Source organism: Maylandia zebra, linkage group LG12 (genome assembly GCF_041146795.1).
Source record: "Maylandia zebra isolate NMK-2024a linkage group LG12, Mzebra_GT3a, whole genome shotgun sequence".
Taxonomy (NCBI): Eukaryota; Metazoa; Chordata; class Actinopteri; order Cichliformes; family Cichlidae; genus Maylandia; species Maylandia zebra.
The window spans coordinates 4,542,899-4,559,929 of record NC_135178.1 but is presented as its reverse complement, the minus strand read 5'-3'; the positions used below and the strand labels follow the sequence as shown (position 1 = coordinate 4,559,929).

Below are 17,031 nucleotides of genomic sequence, written 5' to 3'. Positions count from 1 at the left end.
AACAGAGGATTCAAACCCACAACCTTCACAGCACCCTGCTGTCCCTACTCACTATGATAAGTTAGCCCTTTTTATTTAAGAAATTCTACAGAGTCTAGGCAGAAGGCCCGTATTATTCATAACCTTCAGATAAGAAAAATGATGAATAAATGATTCGTTTTCGTACAGAAACCCTTTGAAAGTTCAGTGTTTGGGAACGTCTTTCACCGGTTGTGGGCGCTAGTGAGACATTTTGCACGCTTACGTAGACAAACAAAACAGAAGACGAGGAAAACCAAACCTCGACTGTGATTGGACGAGGAGTCACGTGGCTATCTTCGTACCCGGAAAGATGACAAATGTTTCTTTGCAAGATTTCAGGTGAGTCGACCAAATTTATCAGGTTTAGAATAGTTTTAAGACAACAAATTCTTTTTGTATCTTATGATTGTACAAAGCTCGTGTAAGGGTTGGTGTTTACGGTAGTTCCGTGTGGAGGCTATTTGTAATGTGGAAGAGCCTTTGAGCCATTGTTGGTCGTTAACGTCGAAGCGGCTGGCTCACTGTTTACACAGTTCGGCTGGAAAACGCTTTTTGCGATGGTCTCAGTTTTATATTTTGAAGTTTTATTTATATCCTTAATACGTGAACAGAATTTGCTAAAGTTGAGCGCTTTTCTCTTTTGTTTTCACGAAATAAAGCAAGTAGCGCAGGTCGATGGTATCTGCGCTGGCTCGTGTTGTTGTTGTTATCTGCCCCCCTCCCCCTCTATTGTGTTCCCAAGAAAAGCCTGTATTGTAAAACATGACTGGACTATCTTTCAGATCCCCATCACACTCTCTTTGAATGTTTATCCAGAACAAAACTGTTACAAAACAACATCAGTCCCTGCCATCAAGGCAGCACATATATCTGCTTTTGCAGTATGATTGGCATAGCTGTGTTTCTCGTACTTTCCTGCACGGTGCTCACTCACCAATCGCATTCCTCAGCTTTTCACTTTCACTGTCTGTTGTAGAGCCAAGCTCTCGTTCAGCACGTCTCATTCATGCCTGATTTCTTTTGTTGTGAACAGGACGTACTGGGCGGAAATGGCATCCTACTTTGATGAACACAACTGCGAGCCCACCGACCCCGAGGAGCAGTACCGCCAGAATGCTCTCCTTGAGATGGCCAGGTGAGGGCTAGCAAACAGAGAGGCTTTATTCTCATGTGTGCAGTGCTCTGACTGACTGTTGGTGCCTGCGTTGGTGTTTACAGGTATTTGATACAGGGCTTGGACTGGATTGATGCACGCTATGCTGGCATGTCAAGCTGGGACCAGAGGCTTCCTCCTCCGGCTGCCAAAACTGCCGTTCAGACCCTCACTGTGATCGTTATAACTGCTGAACAAGCAGGTAGACAGAACCATGAGAATTAACTGCCCTGACATTTAGGTTGATGATCAGCCCATGATCTATGTAAAATCTACGTAAGCGTGCATATCACCTGAGATTTTGATGTGGCTTTTTGTTTTTCGTTCTCACAGGCAGAGGTCTCAAGTGTCCTGTGTGTCTGCTGGAGTTTGAGGAGCAGCAAACGGCTCGAGAAATGCCTTGCAAACACCTTTTCCACTCAGGATGTATACTGCCATGGTTGGACAAGGTAACGCTCCCGTGTTTGTGCTTCTCTTTGAAATAGAAAACACACGAGCGTGACCTCTTACAAATCCTTTTTGCTTCTTTGTCGTCTTTAAACTTTAGACCAACTCCTGTCCGCTCTGCCGACTTGAATTACCCACCGATAATGCAGACTACGAGCAGTTTAAAAAAGACAAGGTGGGTGTGTTTGAGTGTGTCCTAACGTTTAACCGTACATTTATCGTGGCATTAGCTCTATATTGTTGTTTTTTAATTTATTTTTCTGATCTGCAGGAGAGAAGGAAACAGAGCGAGCATCGGCTGGAGGGCCTGCATGGAGCCATGTACACATGACGCTGCAGTGCTGTTGGGCAAGGTTGTGGCACGTTGACATTTTAGTTTAATGAAAGCTTGAGAAGTGCATAAAGCTGCATTCGCACACCATTTCAAACAGAGTGTAGTTTCACGCTCAAGGATGGGGAAACAGTGTGAAATATTTGGCAAAATATCAGCAAATCCTACATAAATTGTAATAATGAAAAAATGGACCACAGTAAAAAAAACACATCGGGTTATCTGGAATGACTTAATGTCGGGCAATCGGGATGACTGTCGAGGATTAATGTAAACAGGCTCCTGTTCTCCCCACTCTGTTGACGTGGTGTGAATGCAGTGGAAGCAACAAGGTCATTAAACATTTAAAATGCTCTTTTTCTCACTAGCTAGGACCATTATACTTCCACATCCTGTTGCCAGCAGAGCGCTCTCAGACACAGCAGCTGCTTTTTCCTTTCCTTTAAAAAAAACAAACAAAAAAACAACTTTGTAGGCTATAAATGGACAAAATCTGTTCGTCTGTATTTGTTCAACGACCATGAAGTTATGATTTGTAATTTATGATTTTAAGATCTGTCTGCTGCTGTTCTTACTTCTTCATAAAAATAAAAATTGAAAAAATTGATTTTATTTTGTTTGTTTTTTTTAATCAAAAGCTTAATTTTAAAAGAATCGCCAACAAGCTTAGCGGACGTCAAATTCTGGGTTGCCCATTGTTCACTGATAAATGCCCGCACCTTTCAAACTCCATGTTCGCAGTAGAGAACGGGCTTTTTTGTACATTTGCGGTCTCAGCAGATTTTTCTGTCTGTTCCTCATGCTGAGTAATTTGATCTGTAATTGGGAAGATTTGTGGAGTTCCCCTTCAGCTGGTCCCATGATGTTTTGATTTTAGAAAAAACACTGGCTGTCCTGTAGCCTATCTGGAGCGAATATTAATAACACAATCTGCACAGAATTGGTTTTAATGCTCCTGAATCATATGACAATCTTCAAACTGCGTCCACGTCACAGTGATAATCTGGGAAACATTTAAACAGGCTTTTTCTTTTCTTTTTTAACCAATTATGAAGCTATTTGTGTCAGCTGCTCTGTCCAAAGTTGTTTCTATTTATGCTTGCAAATAAGTAGCTGGCCCTTTTTTAAAAACGTTAGAACGTATAGAACACTAACCATAGTTAGAGTGATGCTGTTATTATCTAACAAGTACGGCGTGCTATGATTAGGAAGCCATGTTGGTCTTTGTTTTAAAGTTTTAAATTGTGAGGTCGGTGTATGTACAAGTATTTCCTGTGAGCCAAAAGCTCAGACTGCTCTAAACACCATCTCAGACAAAAGGATCAGTGAACTCATGGAGTGCTGAGAAGTTCATCAGCTGTCCATATGTCCCTCCACTATTAGCAAGTACACAGTGACGTAATGAGTCTTAGACTGGCGGTCAGACTTTAGTGACATGAGATGAATGTGTCGTGGATATGACGGACTTAAAGCTTCTCTAACTTTTCATTGGTTTGTGCATCCAAGCAATGACAAAACTCTTCACTGTCTTTCTGCACTTTATACATTACAGTAACCTGTGAATTATGATGGATCATGAGCCAGCTGAGCTACTACGTCACTGACGTTCTGGTTTTACTCTTGGCTCGGTATGACAAAGAGAACAGATCTCATTACAGTCATCTCGATCACAGCTATGTGAAGACAGAAGCCCCACCCACCTGCTGTCTGAATATCTGTTTGCGAGGGGCAGCCAATCAGAAGACAGTTGCCTTGATGAAAGGCAATCTAAAACTGCTTGTTTCAGATGGTAAATAAAGCTCGTGTCATTATCTCATGAGTCTTGGCTGTATCAAAGCTCATTATGAGATATATAAGGCTTTGAGCTGTAAATCAAGCAAAGCCACTCTATAAAGGCCATTACACACCAAATGTGTTACAACACGATGCATTTTGTGAAAAATTCATCCTTAGGGAAAAAAAAAAAAATGTAAAAAATGAGAAGGGAGAGAAATGATTTGAGAGTCAACTGACCAGGAACAGTGTCTGTATATTCAGTAACTGTGCACAATTTGGGTTACAAGCTCTTTTGCCAAATGCAAAAAAAAAAAAAAAAAAAAAAAAAAAAAAAAAAAAAGCAATAACTGCCACAAATTCATTCAGCATTTGGTGTGAACGGCCGCATTAAAGAACAGGCAAGTCCTAAAAATATTCCACCTGACATTTTCCACAGTGTGACGCACCCAAGACCAAAAGTGAAATGAAAATAGAAGCTGATTTGTAGAGTTGAACTAATTTTGCCGTTTATATAATGTTGTAGTTTACACATTCACCCAACAAGAGCCCCGGTCTGATCCCAGGAGGAGATCTGAATTCCTTCGGGGTTGTGTCAGGAAGGCCATCCCACACAGAAGAAATATAATCTTCTAAATCAAAGACACAGCAGCTGAAAGTAACGTTGAGGAAACAAAGGGAAATCTGTGCGTTTAAAATAGTCCATGAAAGCCACGTGCTAATAATTTATCATTTTTATTTCATATTTGAATATAAATCTCTGTCAAATGAAAATACCTAAATGATAGACAAAAATCATACATATTTACAGAATTTATAAAAAAAAACAAACAATTTGTGTTGACTTGATTTCAGGGATTTGTCAGACTCCGTGATTACCATTCATTTACATACTCTTCAAATTCAAAAGAAAAACAGGACCAGTAAAGTTTTTCTGTGTTGCTAAAGTTCAAGACGTACAGTTCAGGCGGCTTTTTGTAATACAGTGTTCCTACACAAACAACCCAATGATCTGACTGCTTATTGAAGTGCACATTTGGATAGAAAGAAAAAAAACAAAACAAAAAACAAACTAATGAAATCCACTAATTTAATATTTGGCCTGTGGAAGATGGCATTATGGTATAGATGCTGTAACAGAATAATCCCAACCCCAATGTGAGGACTCAAACAAGCTGCCATTGGGAGTCAAACTGCATGACTCAGTAACAGTATGGCGAAACAGGTTACAGGTGAACACATGAGAAGAAAGAAAAAAAAAAAAAAAAGTACAAGATGTAATGCTAAAACGGAAAAGACAAAAAAAAATTAACTCAACCTGGAGTAGATTTTAGTCTTTTTGGCAAGTTTTGCAGGACAAACAGGATTGACAAAACAGACACATGATTGTGCATCCTGTGTAACTGCATCCACTGTGCCGTTACACAGGATGCTGACACTTTTTAGGACAGACACTTGCAGACAGAGTCGCACACTGCCCACTCGCCATCACATTAAATACCTCAAACGCTGCCAGATGGAAAATGTTTCACAACTGTATTCTGTACCAGAAGCTTTCACCTTCTAGTAACATCCAACTGACAAAAAAATAAAATGAAAAATAAAATAAAAAATAAGAGAGGTAGGTGACCTTTTTAAAAAAAAAAAAAAAAAAAAAAAAAAAAAATATATTGCTGGCATCCAGTGTTTCAGACAGTTTAAAATGACTCAACACTATGCAGAGGGCAGAATACTGTGCATCTGTGAAACACACCTCACTCACTCCAACATAAAGAAATGTAACCTAAACAGGCGGCATTAGCCAGCTGCAGTTTGACCAGTGGTGATGTGTGGCAGTCTGGTGTTGAGCTACTACAAAGATAACAACTTAAGAGAAATTGGCAACACAATTTAAAACAAAAACGCATCACATAAAGCACTTTGACACCAGTCTACAGCCTGTATCATATGTACCTCTCCTGTGAATAAATCACACTACCTCGGGCTTCACATCACTTCTTACTGAAACAAAACGCTGGTCTATGAACTCAAATAAGGCTTCCAAGGGTCCAGCTTGGAATCAATGTGCGAACAAGAACCCTCAAACGCCAAAGTCGATTCTTGTTTTATCATAAAATGGGCTTTAAATATCTGTCAGAAGCAAAGAGAGGATTTGCGTTAAACTCATTATCACATGACTGATGGCAGTTATTGCGTGGACATCGGTGAAATAAAGGGTGACATGAAATGTTAGCATTTCAAAGAAACTGTCAACACATTTATGGAACAACATACAGGAGATGACGATTATCAGCTAAGGGTGATTGATTCATTTCCATGCTGCTGTCACACGAGGGACGCAGGCCCAACATACACATTTACACGTTTTTGTTTTTTTTTAATTATTTAAAAACTACCTTCACCATCTGCATTCAAATTATCTGTGCAACCAAACCAAAGGCAGGTGCGATAATTAATTTATGCCTGATTGATTAAAAAAAGCTTGTGCGCTCTCAAACTGTAAAACATAACTATTCATTTCTCAGACATTCAGTGGTTCCTACCTACTACACAAACTCAGAAATCAAACATGAAATGCTCTTCTGTTAAAAGAAAAAGACAGAAAGAAAGAAAAGCGTGCCATGCAGAGAAGCAAAAAGCCGAAGCAGGTCGGCCACGCAAGGTTTTGTGTAGGAGTCTGGGGAGAAGGAGAAAACCATCAAGAGATCAGCTATGCAGAGTAAAAAATAAAATAAAATAAACGTCTTGATCCTCAATCATCCAGGAAAGTAAATCTCCAAAAGTTGATTCTGTTCATCTGGACTTTGCTACGGCCAGATGAACAGAATCAACTTTTGGAGAAAGTAAAATAAAAAATAAAAACTTCTCTCCCAGTCAGGCAACACCCTACCTAATGCAGAAGTGCCCAGATCAACAGCCTCCGAGGAACATTCATGGCTCCAAACTTTCAACAACACTACAGGAAACAACTGCAGCAGGTCACGCCAACAGTGGAGATTTAAAAACAAAAACAGGTTGAGGATATCCAAACGCCTCCTCTTCCTCCACGTGCTGCCTCTGTCAGCTTGGCTTCCTGTGGGAGCCCGTGAAGCACCTCTGCGGTGATGTTTCAGACCTTTCGGCTGGGCTGCACAGCTACAACATGGCTGTGCTCTCTGGGGTACAGTTGAGATGTGTCGATGTGCTGCTTCCCCCAGGGGACTTGAGGCCTTTGGTTGCCCCTCCTAATGTTGAGCCCTGGCCCCTGGAACCCATGATCACCCCTGAGCCGTGGTGGCTCTGCTGCAAGCCTGCCATCATGGTCTCACTGGTGACTGTGCCAAACTCATAGGTGAAGGTCCCGTAGAAAACCAGGATGTCCACCGTGAAGACCCACTCGCAGATGGCTGCGGCGTGCTGCAGGGTAAAGCTCTCGTGAATGAAGAAGATGCCGCCTTGGAGGACAAGTTAAGGATGACAAACGGCTCTTGTAGAGAGAACAGAGCATTTATCCTCACTGAAGCAGACAGAACATTCAAATCTCTACCAAACAGATGGACTTAAAGTATTAAATGATTGGTGTCTTCATTTTTTCTTCACCCACAGTAGGCTTACTTATAATGACCAATGTTCCCTCTAATGTTTCACGTGTCTGAGCGAACACACAAACTCCCTGAGCGTCCCTTGGACCACTGTGAGCAATAGCACACGTGTGCACTGTGGTCACGCCAGCATCGAATCAAAGTTACATGGTTTATTAAAATAATCAAATTACAGCATTTACACTTATGTTAGACAACTTTATTTAACTGCTTTAGCCCACTTACAATGAAATTAAAAAAAAAAAAAAAATCTTGTTCATGACCTGTGTAGGATGTTAACACTATTGAAGTAAAAATAACTTGAACTCCAATTTTGAAAACAACAAAATTTTTTTTAAATAAAACTCTTGACTTGTATTATGAGTATGAGTCTGTGGTCTGGGAGAGAGTCCTGTAACTCTGTCTGCAAAATACAGCATATAAAGACCAATGTTGGGCAATTAATTATATAGTTACTTCTTCAAAAAAGTAACTGAGTTATGCAAACAAAGTTTTTTGCAGCTTTTACCTAAAAATGTAGCCAAGGCGTTTTTTAATTAAACATTTCAAACTATTTACAGAACAATCAGCTGTTCTGCATCAAATCTGATGCCACACAATATTTGTGCCGCTGCAAAAAATAATTTCTGTCCACTATGAGATGAAGGAGAACAACAGCCTGATACCTGCAGGCCTGACAACAGGAGATGTATCACTGCTGTAACACCTGTAACATTCAGCAGTCGCCTCATTGTTCTGACACACAACAAAACTATTGACTACACTCACACTAACTACACACTAACTACACACTAACTACACACTAACTACACACTAACTACACCTAAACTTCGCAAATCTCTCACATCTCAAAACACGCCGTCACTCCTAAAACTTCCCCCCCCTTCCTAAACAACTAAATGCTATGTTGCTATATCGTTTTTTGATTGGTCGACACGGTACATTTTTCCACCAATAGGAAAGGGTGGGTTTTTTTGGTGTTTTTGCTCACAGGCTTTTGAGCGTTTTCCTTATAAAACGCAGTTTTTACCGTTTCTTCCCACAGTAAATATAAACAACGACAGTATTCAGGAAGAAAAACAAACATTGCAGATATTTTTATCATAACTCTGGTTTTACACAGAGTTAAAAACTGTTATAAAGTCCACACTTTTTCCGTGAATTGTTCCGTCTGTCCTGCTCCAATGGTTGTGCACGTTGTCATTAACGTGGCTTCACTCCACATCAGCCACGCCGCTTTGCTAGCTAAAACACCGGTGTCGGCACATAAGGACGCTGTCATAGCCTGTCAGCCACGTTGATTAGCTGCGTGTATACGAATGTGAATCACATTATTGGCTGGACTATGGGATAAGGTGGCATCTTCTAATCCAGTCGTTCCCATTTTTTTTTTTTTGCCAGGCCCCCCCTTTGTTTTACAAGAAAAATATTCGCCCCCCCCTCCCGGCGCGCGCACATGCACGTGCAAACACATCCTTTAACCACACACCCATATTTTGCTCCATTGCAGTTTATTTCACATCTCAAACATTTAGTAAACAATTAACTAAATACAAGTAATCTGCAATAAATTACAGGTAGTAAGAAAATAAACTCTTTCACGCTACGTCCGCACCTACACGGGTATTTTGCAAACGCAGCTGTTTCTATGTGTTTGGACCTTTCGTCCACATGTAAACGGCGTTTCGAATCACCGAAAACAGATTTTTTTTTTTAAACTAATTTTTTGCGTTTAGTGTGGACGAGGAATACAGAGTTGGTCAGGCAACGTCAAAGGTATGAGCCTTTTTCACGTTGCGCTGTGCGCCATGTTATTGTTTACATGAGATGAATTGCAGAATGGCAGATAGTCAGATTAACAGTATTTTGTCTCTATCTGCAGGTTTACACGCTTACATACACACATGCAGTTAATGTCCCTCTGTTTACAAAGGCAGAGGCGTCACGGTGTAATTATTTTTCGTGTAGTTGTTTTTTTCCTGTGTAATAATGTTCAACATTGCTATCAATACATTTTTCAAAAAAATGCCTCTCTGTGCAAAATGGGTTTAAAAACATAAACAACTGTGGGATACTGTTTGTCCGTGATTTGGAGAGCCCAGCGCTGCTCTCAATGAAGGGAAAACCTACCGCGGCACTTGTGCAGGTGAAGCCAAAGGGCAGATTTGCTTCACCATATTTTCTAGTCTTTGGCTTTGAATGAAGTTGGTTTGGAAACATATTCAGCGATGCTTCATCTCCTGATTTGCATTTGTGTGGGCGCCCCGTCAAAAACCTGTCCATTATGCTAGCAGTGTCCAAGCGGGTTTTTTTTGTTTTGTTTTTTCCTTTTCATACCGCGCCCCCCCTGCAATGGCTCTGCGCCCCCATACTTTGGGAAGGTCTGTTCTAATCCCATACGGGAGCAGCCGGTCACTTACTGACTAAACAATTCTGTTTTGCAGTGTCAAAGTTTTAATTTTAATTCAGGTTAGATTTTTTTTTTCTGTGCGCAGAGACCGTGCCAGCAGTGCGCACACGTGCAGCTTAGAGGATTGATGAGGACGGAGCTGAACGGTTCTAATTTCTGTTGCCAATCAGCCAATGAGTAGGCAGGTAGGCAGTTTGACATCAAAGGCTATTTTTCTTATTTAGTTCATAGATTGTTCCTGTCCCAGGTGAGGTGGCGAGAAAAGCAGGTTACACCCTGCTCAGGTCACCACGAGGTCCAACTGGAGCAAGAGCATCCATGGAGCACACAAAGGCCTCGTCTAAGTTTGAACCCAGGACGGTCTTACTGTAAGGCACAGAGCCACCATGCCTTTAAATGACAAAATCATCAGTGTGGCTTTAAAGGAACTGAAAAAAAGCTTATAAGAGCTGAAACCACATTCATACGTTTATCTGCATAATAACAAGGATCTCACTCCAGTAAGGAAAGGATACTGAAGACGAGGGAGATCATGGCTCCCAGTGCCAGAGCCACTCGGAAATGAGCCATCCAGTAGTCGAGGGCCGTGACAGCCAGACGGTAGGTCAACACACACTGCAGGCACACAAACAGCAGCCCTGCTGGAAAGGCCACACCCGCTCCCACATAGTGAAGAGATTTGGCATGATCAACCTGTCAGATGGAAACAATGTCAGAAGAGCCGTTTGAACTGTGACATCCACGAGGTCTTCACTTATTGTGATCAGCATCACTATAAAATGAAAATAAAAATAGAATGCAATGATTTGCAAGTCTCATAAGCTCATTTTATTCACAACACTGAAACATCAAATGTTTAAACTGAGAAAATGTATCATTTTAGAAATTAAGGTCATTTTAAATTTGATGGCAGCAACATGTGAGTAAACACATAGCCGTCTTCTCTGGCTAAAGATGATATAAAATTGACCCTGGTAACAAAAATGCTCTGTGGTCAGACAAACTGACGACAATCCAGCTTATCAGCAGCACTCAGTTCAAAAGTCTGCATCTAGATTGTATTGAGGCACATCAGTGCCTGTGAAATAAACAGCTTGTACAAACAGAAAGATCCCATCAATACTGAATGATATGTACACTGGTTTTAGAGAAACTTATCCTCCCATTCAGGCGATGGCTTTTGTTTTGTTTATTTTAAAAGAGAAGGCCATGCAAATTTGAGCAGAGACTGTTAAACCACCGACTGCAGCCATTTTTACATGAGAACAGAAGAATGTAGGTGCTGAACTGGCCTGCTTGCAGTCCAGACCCTTCAACTAAAAAACATCCGACGGATCATGAAACAGAAGAAAAATCTATTTCAGACAAGAATGAGAGAATACTGCTGTTCAAGTTCAGCAGCTGCTCTCCTCGGTTCTCAGATATTTACAGACTATCGTGGAAAAACACGAGGGCGCTTTTGTGCGCCACATTCAAATGAGCAAATATGGGGTTTTTTCTTAAAAGTGGTACATTTTCTCATTTTAAACATTAGATGGGTTTCTATTGTGAATAAAAACAGGTTTATGATATCTGCCAATCATTATATTCCTTTCTTTACTTACCTGAAAGTTGCCCACCATGACAAGACCAATGGCATTGGTGCAGCCAGACACCAGAGCGCTGGTGTTGACCCAGCATCTGTGGCTGTGTTCGATCACTTGGGCGTAGCGCAAAAAGCACACCATCACAACTGTTAGAAACAAATTTAACAAGTATTAATAATCTATAATCTTTTTGATTTGAAATTGGAACGAAGCGGTCTTAGTATGAAAAGTATGCTTTTGTTTTCCTAATTTTTTAGAATAAACTTGAACGCCTGAGATTTGGACACTCGCTGTTCTGCATCATGAGAAAGGCAGCTGGGAAGTAGCTTCACGCATTCTTCCAAAGGTTAGACTATGTGATTCATGTAACTGCTGCCCTAGACAGGATGCTGGCTTTCAAATACTGACATCTCTGCTTGCATAAGGGTCAATTTTCTCAGCAGGCTTAAAAACCCAGGTTGCAAGTCAGTAAAACAGAGCCCAACATCACAAGCTACCAACAGGAAGGAATTGGAGGGTCTAAAACGGCTTCTGGTCTACTGAGGAATTGCAGAAATGCATTATTTACTAAAAATGCAAGGAAACAAAATAAAACCATGACAGCTGGAATATAAAGGAAAGACATATGAGAAGTAAAGGTGACGTGAATAATGAAGTAGAGCTGCAGGAGAGAAGCAATCAAGCAGCTGTGGGAAAACTGGGACAGAAGTGAGTGGTGATAAAACGAGAGAGGGGGAGGAGAAGGAATGGAGGAAAGCCACAGAAGGTGAATGAAGGGGAAGGGACAGAGGGGGAAGGAAAGCTGTATTCATTATTGATTAGAGAGCACAGGCTATTTCCAGCCCCTGCATAACTCTTGTGGCTAACGTCTGTGCCTGTGGGAAACTGTGGAGAATTAATAAAATATACAGAGTGGACTGTGGAGACAGTGTTGAGATGAAAGGTGTCTACTGCCTAATTTTGTTTAACAAACAGAAGCCAACAGGCTTTTCACTCAAGTGTTGGTAATGAATATAAAGACAGATTAGAGATTTAACCAGTCCACCTTTTATTCCTTATGAAATGACCCCACACCTTTCTTCTGTGTGTCATTTAAGATGCTCTTAAATGTTTTAAGACACTAAAGACTAAAAAAATAAAATAAAAAAAATACACCAAGTCATACTTTGGTAATCAATTACAGAGGGTATCATTCTTGCTAGTCGAATAAGTTTGATGTTCTTACAGATGATTATCTCAGTTTAACATTAAGACTTGAAACAGAAAGTAGCTTAAAATGATTATGTAATCATTACAACAACAAAAAAAGGAAGTGTTAAAATGTCAACTGGTAGTTTTACAGGAAGTAAAACTTGGGTACAGTCGCTTCCTGGTGTCTTCAATTGGTGATACATTGGCTAACACTAGTACATAAACACTAAAACCCTGTCGTTGGGTGTTGCTAAAACTTAACATAACAATAGAACATAAAACATAATGAGGAACAGATTTTCCCCATTGTTTACAGACTACATGTCACACTCAGCCAACTCACTGCAAGCTACATCGACATCTATACACACTGTAAAGATATGCATGCATACTGCGTTTAGTTAGGCTTACCCATGAAGGCTCCAACATTGCCTATCAGGCTGAACAGACAGCTTTCAGGAGGGTAGGAGCCACATTTACTGTGAAGACAAGATATAGACAGTATTTACAAAGACACACACACACAACAAAAATTACATAAATTATTCTAATTTCTGAAACGCCAAAGATGGCAGCTGTCCTGCCTCTACCCTTAAAGAGCAAATCAACAATGTAATGAACTGAAAAACATGAGTTAATCATGTTGTTGCAGTGTCACATACTGAGATTCAAAACTAAACCGTTCTCAAACCACTCGATATACTAAAAACATGGAAAAGTGTACTTATTGTTTTTTGTTAACTGCATCCATTTGTTCAATGATCTGGTGTGAGAAGGAGGAAACACTGTCTTAAGCAGTTATTTATAAGACTAGCCATGGCCCCTTCCCCATTCATTTAGATAGGATCTTTAAGATAAATGCCCAAATAACTTCCCTGAGGTGATGACAAGATGGCTGCTGAATAGTGAGACTTACTTTAAAAGGACTACGCATGTATTTTACCTGACACTGTTTAACAGTATGCTTCTGCCAAGGGAAGCTTCTCTAATAAATTCAAGTATGACACCAAATGTCGGCTTACACGGCCTGAAACTTAGATGAGAAATCATCTAAACGTACGGACTGCAAAAACTTGTTTGGAGTGATTAGTTTTTACAAGAGCGCTATTGTACTCGCCTGTGGTAAGTGGCGTATTTGCAAATTAAACAAATGCAATTTATGCAAAACGATGACATAACAAGATGATAATTCATGCTTCGAGGCCTTTGCTAACACAAAATAGCTTTTGTACTCTGAAACAAAGACATTAAGTGTAGCAAAGGGACCTGATGAGGGGGATGTCCTGGATGGTGCAGCATGACTTCGGGAAGCCTGGCCGGGGCAGCTCTTCTATGCATGTTACATTGTAAGACCTGTAGGAGTGACACAAAAAGCTCTGTTTATTCCCTGCTCATAGCTATGGAGTTAGCTCTGGTTTATTTTTGTAACCCATTAGATATTTTAGCCCATTTCATCACCTTCATAGAAGAAAAATCACATACCAGTTCTCCACAGGACACACATGGTGATTCATCACAGCCATGGCATACCTGTAGAGTAAAAAACCCACCATAATTTAAAGAAAGAAACAAATCCCCAATGACAAAAGCCCATTTGCTCCGTCCTTTCCCACAAACCCTTCAATTAATCGACCCATCATGTAACACATTTAAATGTGACAGCATACAAGACCCAGGCACTGTGACTCACACTATCCATATTCCTGTGATGGAGAAGGCAGACAAGCTGACAGGTAGTACAATCCAGGCAGTCATTGGGCTGGCAGTGAGCAACCTTTGTCCCAAGCATGGGGTGAGAGGGCGACTTTGGGCTGGAGCGGCAACGGATCAGGTTGGGGGTGGGTGGGGTGTGGGGGCACTAACACACAGGGAGACACACGGGGGAAAGGGGGGCATGAGAGGGCAAAAGGGGGAATGGCACAGCTCTTCTGCTCCACACGTTCCTGCAAACAGCAGCAACCCTAAAGAAGGTGAGGAGTAGAAGGACAATTTTATTAAACAGATGAAGCATTCAGATAGATTTTTTACAGACACATCTTCAGTGTTATATCATCTGGAAAAATCTTGCCTTGGCATGCATATCACAGAAAAAAAAAAAAGCTCAGTTCCCTCACATGCTCTGTTAATGGTTGCATTTTAAGACATAAATGCAAGCGGCCAACTGTTAAGCACATACACACTGTGCTTGTGTGGCACGAGGGACAAAATAAGCAGTGACTGTGCGTACTCTTATAGTAACTTGAAGGTCCCCAGCATGCTGATAAGAAAGAAAAAAAAAAAGACAAAACAAAGGAGGATGGCCAGCCTATCAAACTCTTTTAGGGACTCTTAGATTCTTGATGAACCTCAGCGCAAAATAAAGTTTACATGCAAGACTGTTCCATTTACAGTAAACAAAACACACATTCAGCAATAAAACCTCACTGCATTCACTAAATATCTTCCGTAAGACTGCCCTATGTCACCATTACCAATGTCCATTTGTAACGGCATCTGTTCCCCACATGACGCAAAAACTGACTGCACCTCTAGAAAAGAAATGAGCAGCAACATGAAGCTGTTAAACTGTCTGGGAAAGGTGTACCCAGGGATAGCTCAGTAGGTAGAGTGGTTGCCCCATGATCGGAAGGTCGGGGGTTCGATTCCCCTTAACAGCTACCCTGAGGTACCCCTGAGCAAGGTACCGTCCCTACACACTGCTCCCCGGGCGCCCAATGGCTGCCCACTGCTTCACTGAGTGAATGGGTTAAATGCAGAGAGCAATTTCCCCACGGGGCTCAATAATGTACACACTTTCTTCTTCTTTCTTCTTCTTCTTCTTTTGAGAATGTAGACTTGGTCAAGGTCAGCTGTGTGGTGGAGGAAAGCATGCCCCAACACAGATGTGTATCACTTTACACAGGGTACAGTTACAAGTGTGCCCTTAGCTCAGAGGGACTATACAGTGGCATTAGATGGAGTAGAAGCTCTTGTACCCAAAGAAGGGTTGAACCCACAAATGAAGCAGTGTTAAAATTGTTCTTTTTCTACTATGTAATGTAACAACAACAACAATAATAATAAAACTTCCCACAGTGACTACACCCTACCATTTGCAATTACAAAACTCTACAACTTAAAAAAATAAATTAAAAAAAATCCCAAATCACTCATTTAGGTTTCCTATCTTTTAGCATTTGCCAAACACAACTTGCCTGTTTGACGAGACCAATTGGCTTCACAACATACATACTTACTCATACAAGTAATTTTAATTATGAAAAACTACTAAAAGTTAGCATTTATAAATGTAACATCGTAAAATATGCTGTAATGAAGAGGATGACTGGCCTTTTATTATTCTTACCTCGCCTCTACGGAGAAGGACTTTAGCATACTGAACAGAACCGTCTATGTAAAGGAAATGCCCCCCTTACCGCCCGCAGCCACTCACAGCAAATATTCGCCACTGTACTTATAAAAGGCAAAATACAACCGTGACAGTATGTTTTTTGCGAACAGCCAACAACACTAACTTTTCCACTGTCTACTCCGGCCAACCAAAGGCAGTAAGATCCCGGAGCACGGCAGCCTTCTTTGCGAACCGCGGAAATCCAACCGTTAGCCTCGCTAGCTTCAGCCTAGCTAGCTAGTTAGCTCGCACTTTACCAGTTCGTTTGACTTGACACCTGCACGCATCTCGGTTTCCGCTAACCCCAGCGATAAGCTCCGAAACAAGAAAAAATTAAAGACTGAGAACATCTGTGGTAACTGGACAGCTATAGTGCAAAAATTAGTTTACACCTACCTTCCACCTGCTATGCCCACCACAGACCTCAACAACCTTGGTTTCCCTTTAAAAAAACAGCGTTTTCTTAGCAAACGAGGTAATTGCTTAAATAAGTTCCGGTTGGGCGTTTCAAAATAATATATAGTGGCCGTTGCTGTTAGAGTTTCCTTAAGAATAAATAAATTATCAAATAATTTAGTTTATCTTTATAACAATAACTATTTCATTGGTAATAAAATACAGAAGATGCTCTGCACCGCTAAGAAAATAAAAAAAATATATATATATAAATCACCACCTCCGTTTAATGCACATCTCCTCAGTTTGCCAATCAAGCCCGGAAGTCACACCTTTGGGGCCAGCCGACAGAAACCTTTTTACATGTAAGCCGATTTTGCATAAAAATATTAATTAGACCTTCAGTCTTCATTTTTTTTGTCTGCATATTGGAAATAAAACACTTTTATTTTCTTACAATCATATAATCTTTTATTCTAGTGTAACTAACTTGACAGAGCTCACAGTGCTGTCAGGCCCCACTGTGCGACCCCGCTGTAGTTTTTGGTGAGGTGGTTAAGTAACAAACGTGATTTGAATGTGTTCAGAAACGTAAGCTGATCAAAATTTATGTGTGCTTTGTTTCTAAAATAATATTGACTCATTGTAGTTTCTTCTTCTTCTCTTTTTCAAAGTTTCTACCACAAGAACTCATCTCTAACAAGTGATGGATTTGGCCATAGGGGAAAAGGGAATACCATAAATGATGAGT

General features: G+C 40.7%; 2 protein-coding genes across 3 annotated transcripts; one reads left to right on the top strand and one right to left on the bottom strand.

The window, feature by feature from the left end:
• The first annotated feature begins 234 nt into the window (after window positions 1-234).
• Window positions 235-2,559, top strand: rnf181 (ring finger protein 181). The gene is made up of 6 exons (XM_004558539.4): window positions 235-360; window positions 1,055-1,156; window positions 1,240-1,376; window positions 1,508-1,623; window positions 1,722-1,796; window positions 1,893-2,559. The coding sequence occupies exons 1-6, from the start codon at window positions 332-334 to the stop codon at window positions 1,950-1,952; spliced, it is 519 nt and encodes a 172-aa protein (XP_004558596.1). The 5' UTR covers window positions 235-331; the 3' UTR covers window positions 1,953-2,559.
• A 1,885-nt stretch (window positions 2,560-4,444) lies between these two features.
• LOC101476549 (transmembrane protein 150A) lies at window positions 4,445-16,359 on the bottom strand. Of its 2 annotated transcripts, none has more exons than XM_004558540.4 (8): window positions 16,281-16,359; window positions 14,184-14,454; window positions 13,976-14,023; window positions 13,760-13,846; window positions 12,905-12,972; window positions 11,321-11,448; window positions 10,232-10,409; window positions 4,445-7,159 (listed from the first exon to the last, which is right to left on the bottom strand). In XM_004558540.4, the coding sequence occupies exons 2-8, from the start codon at window positions 14,246-14,248 to the stop codon at window positions 6,861-6,863; spliced, it is 873 nt and encodes a 290-aa protein (XP_004558597.1). In that variant the 5' UTR covers window positions 14,249-14,454; window positions 16,281-16,359; the 3' UTR covers window positions 4,445-6,860. The 2 variants fall into 2 exon arrangements, with proteins under 2 accessions (XP_004558597.1, XP_004558598.1); XM_004558541.4 differs by lacking the exon at window positions 16,281-16,359 and adding an exon at window positions 16,009-16,106.
• Window positions 16,360-17,031: the final 672 nt, after the last annotated feature.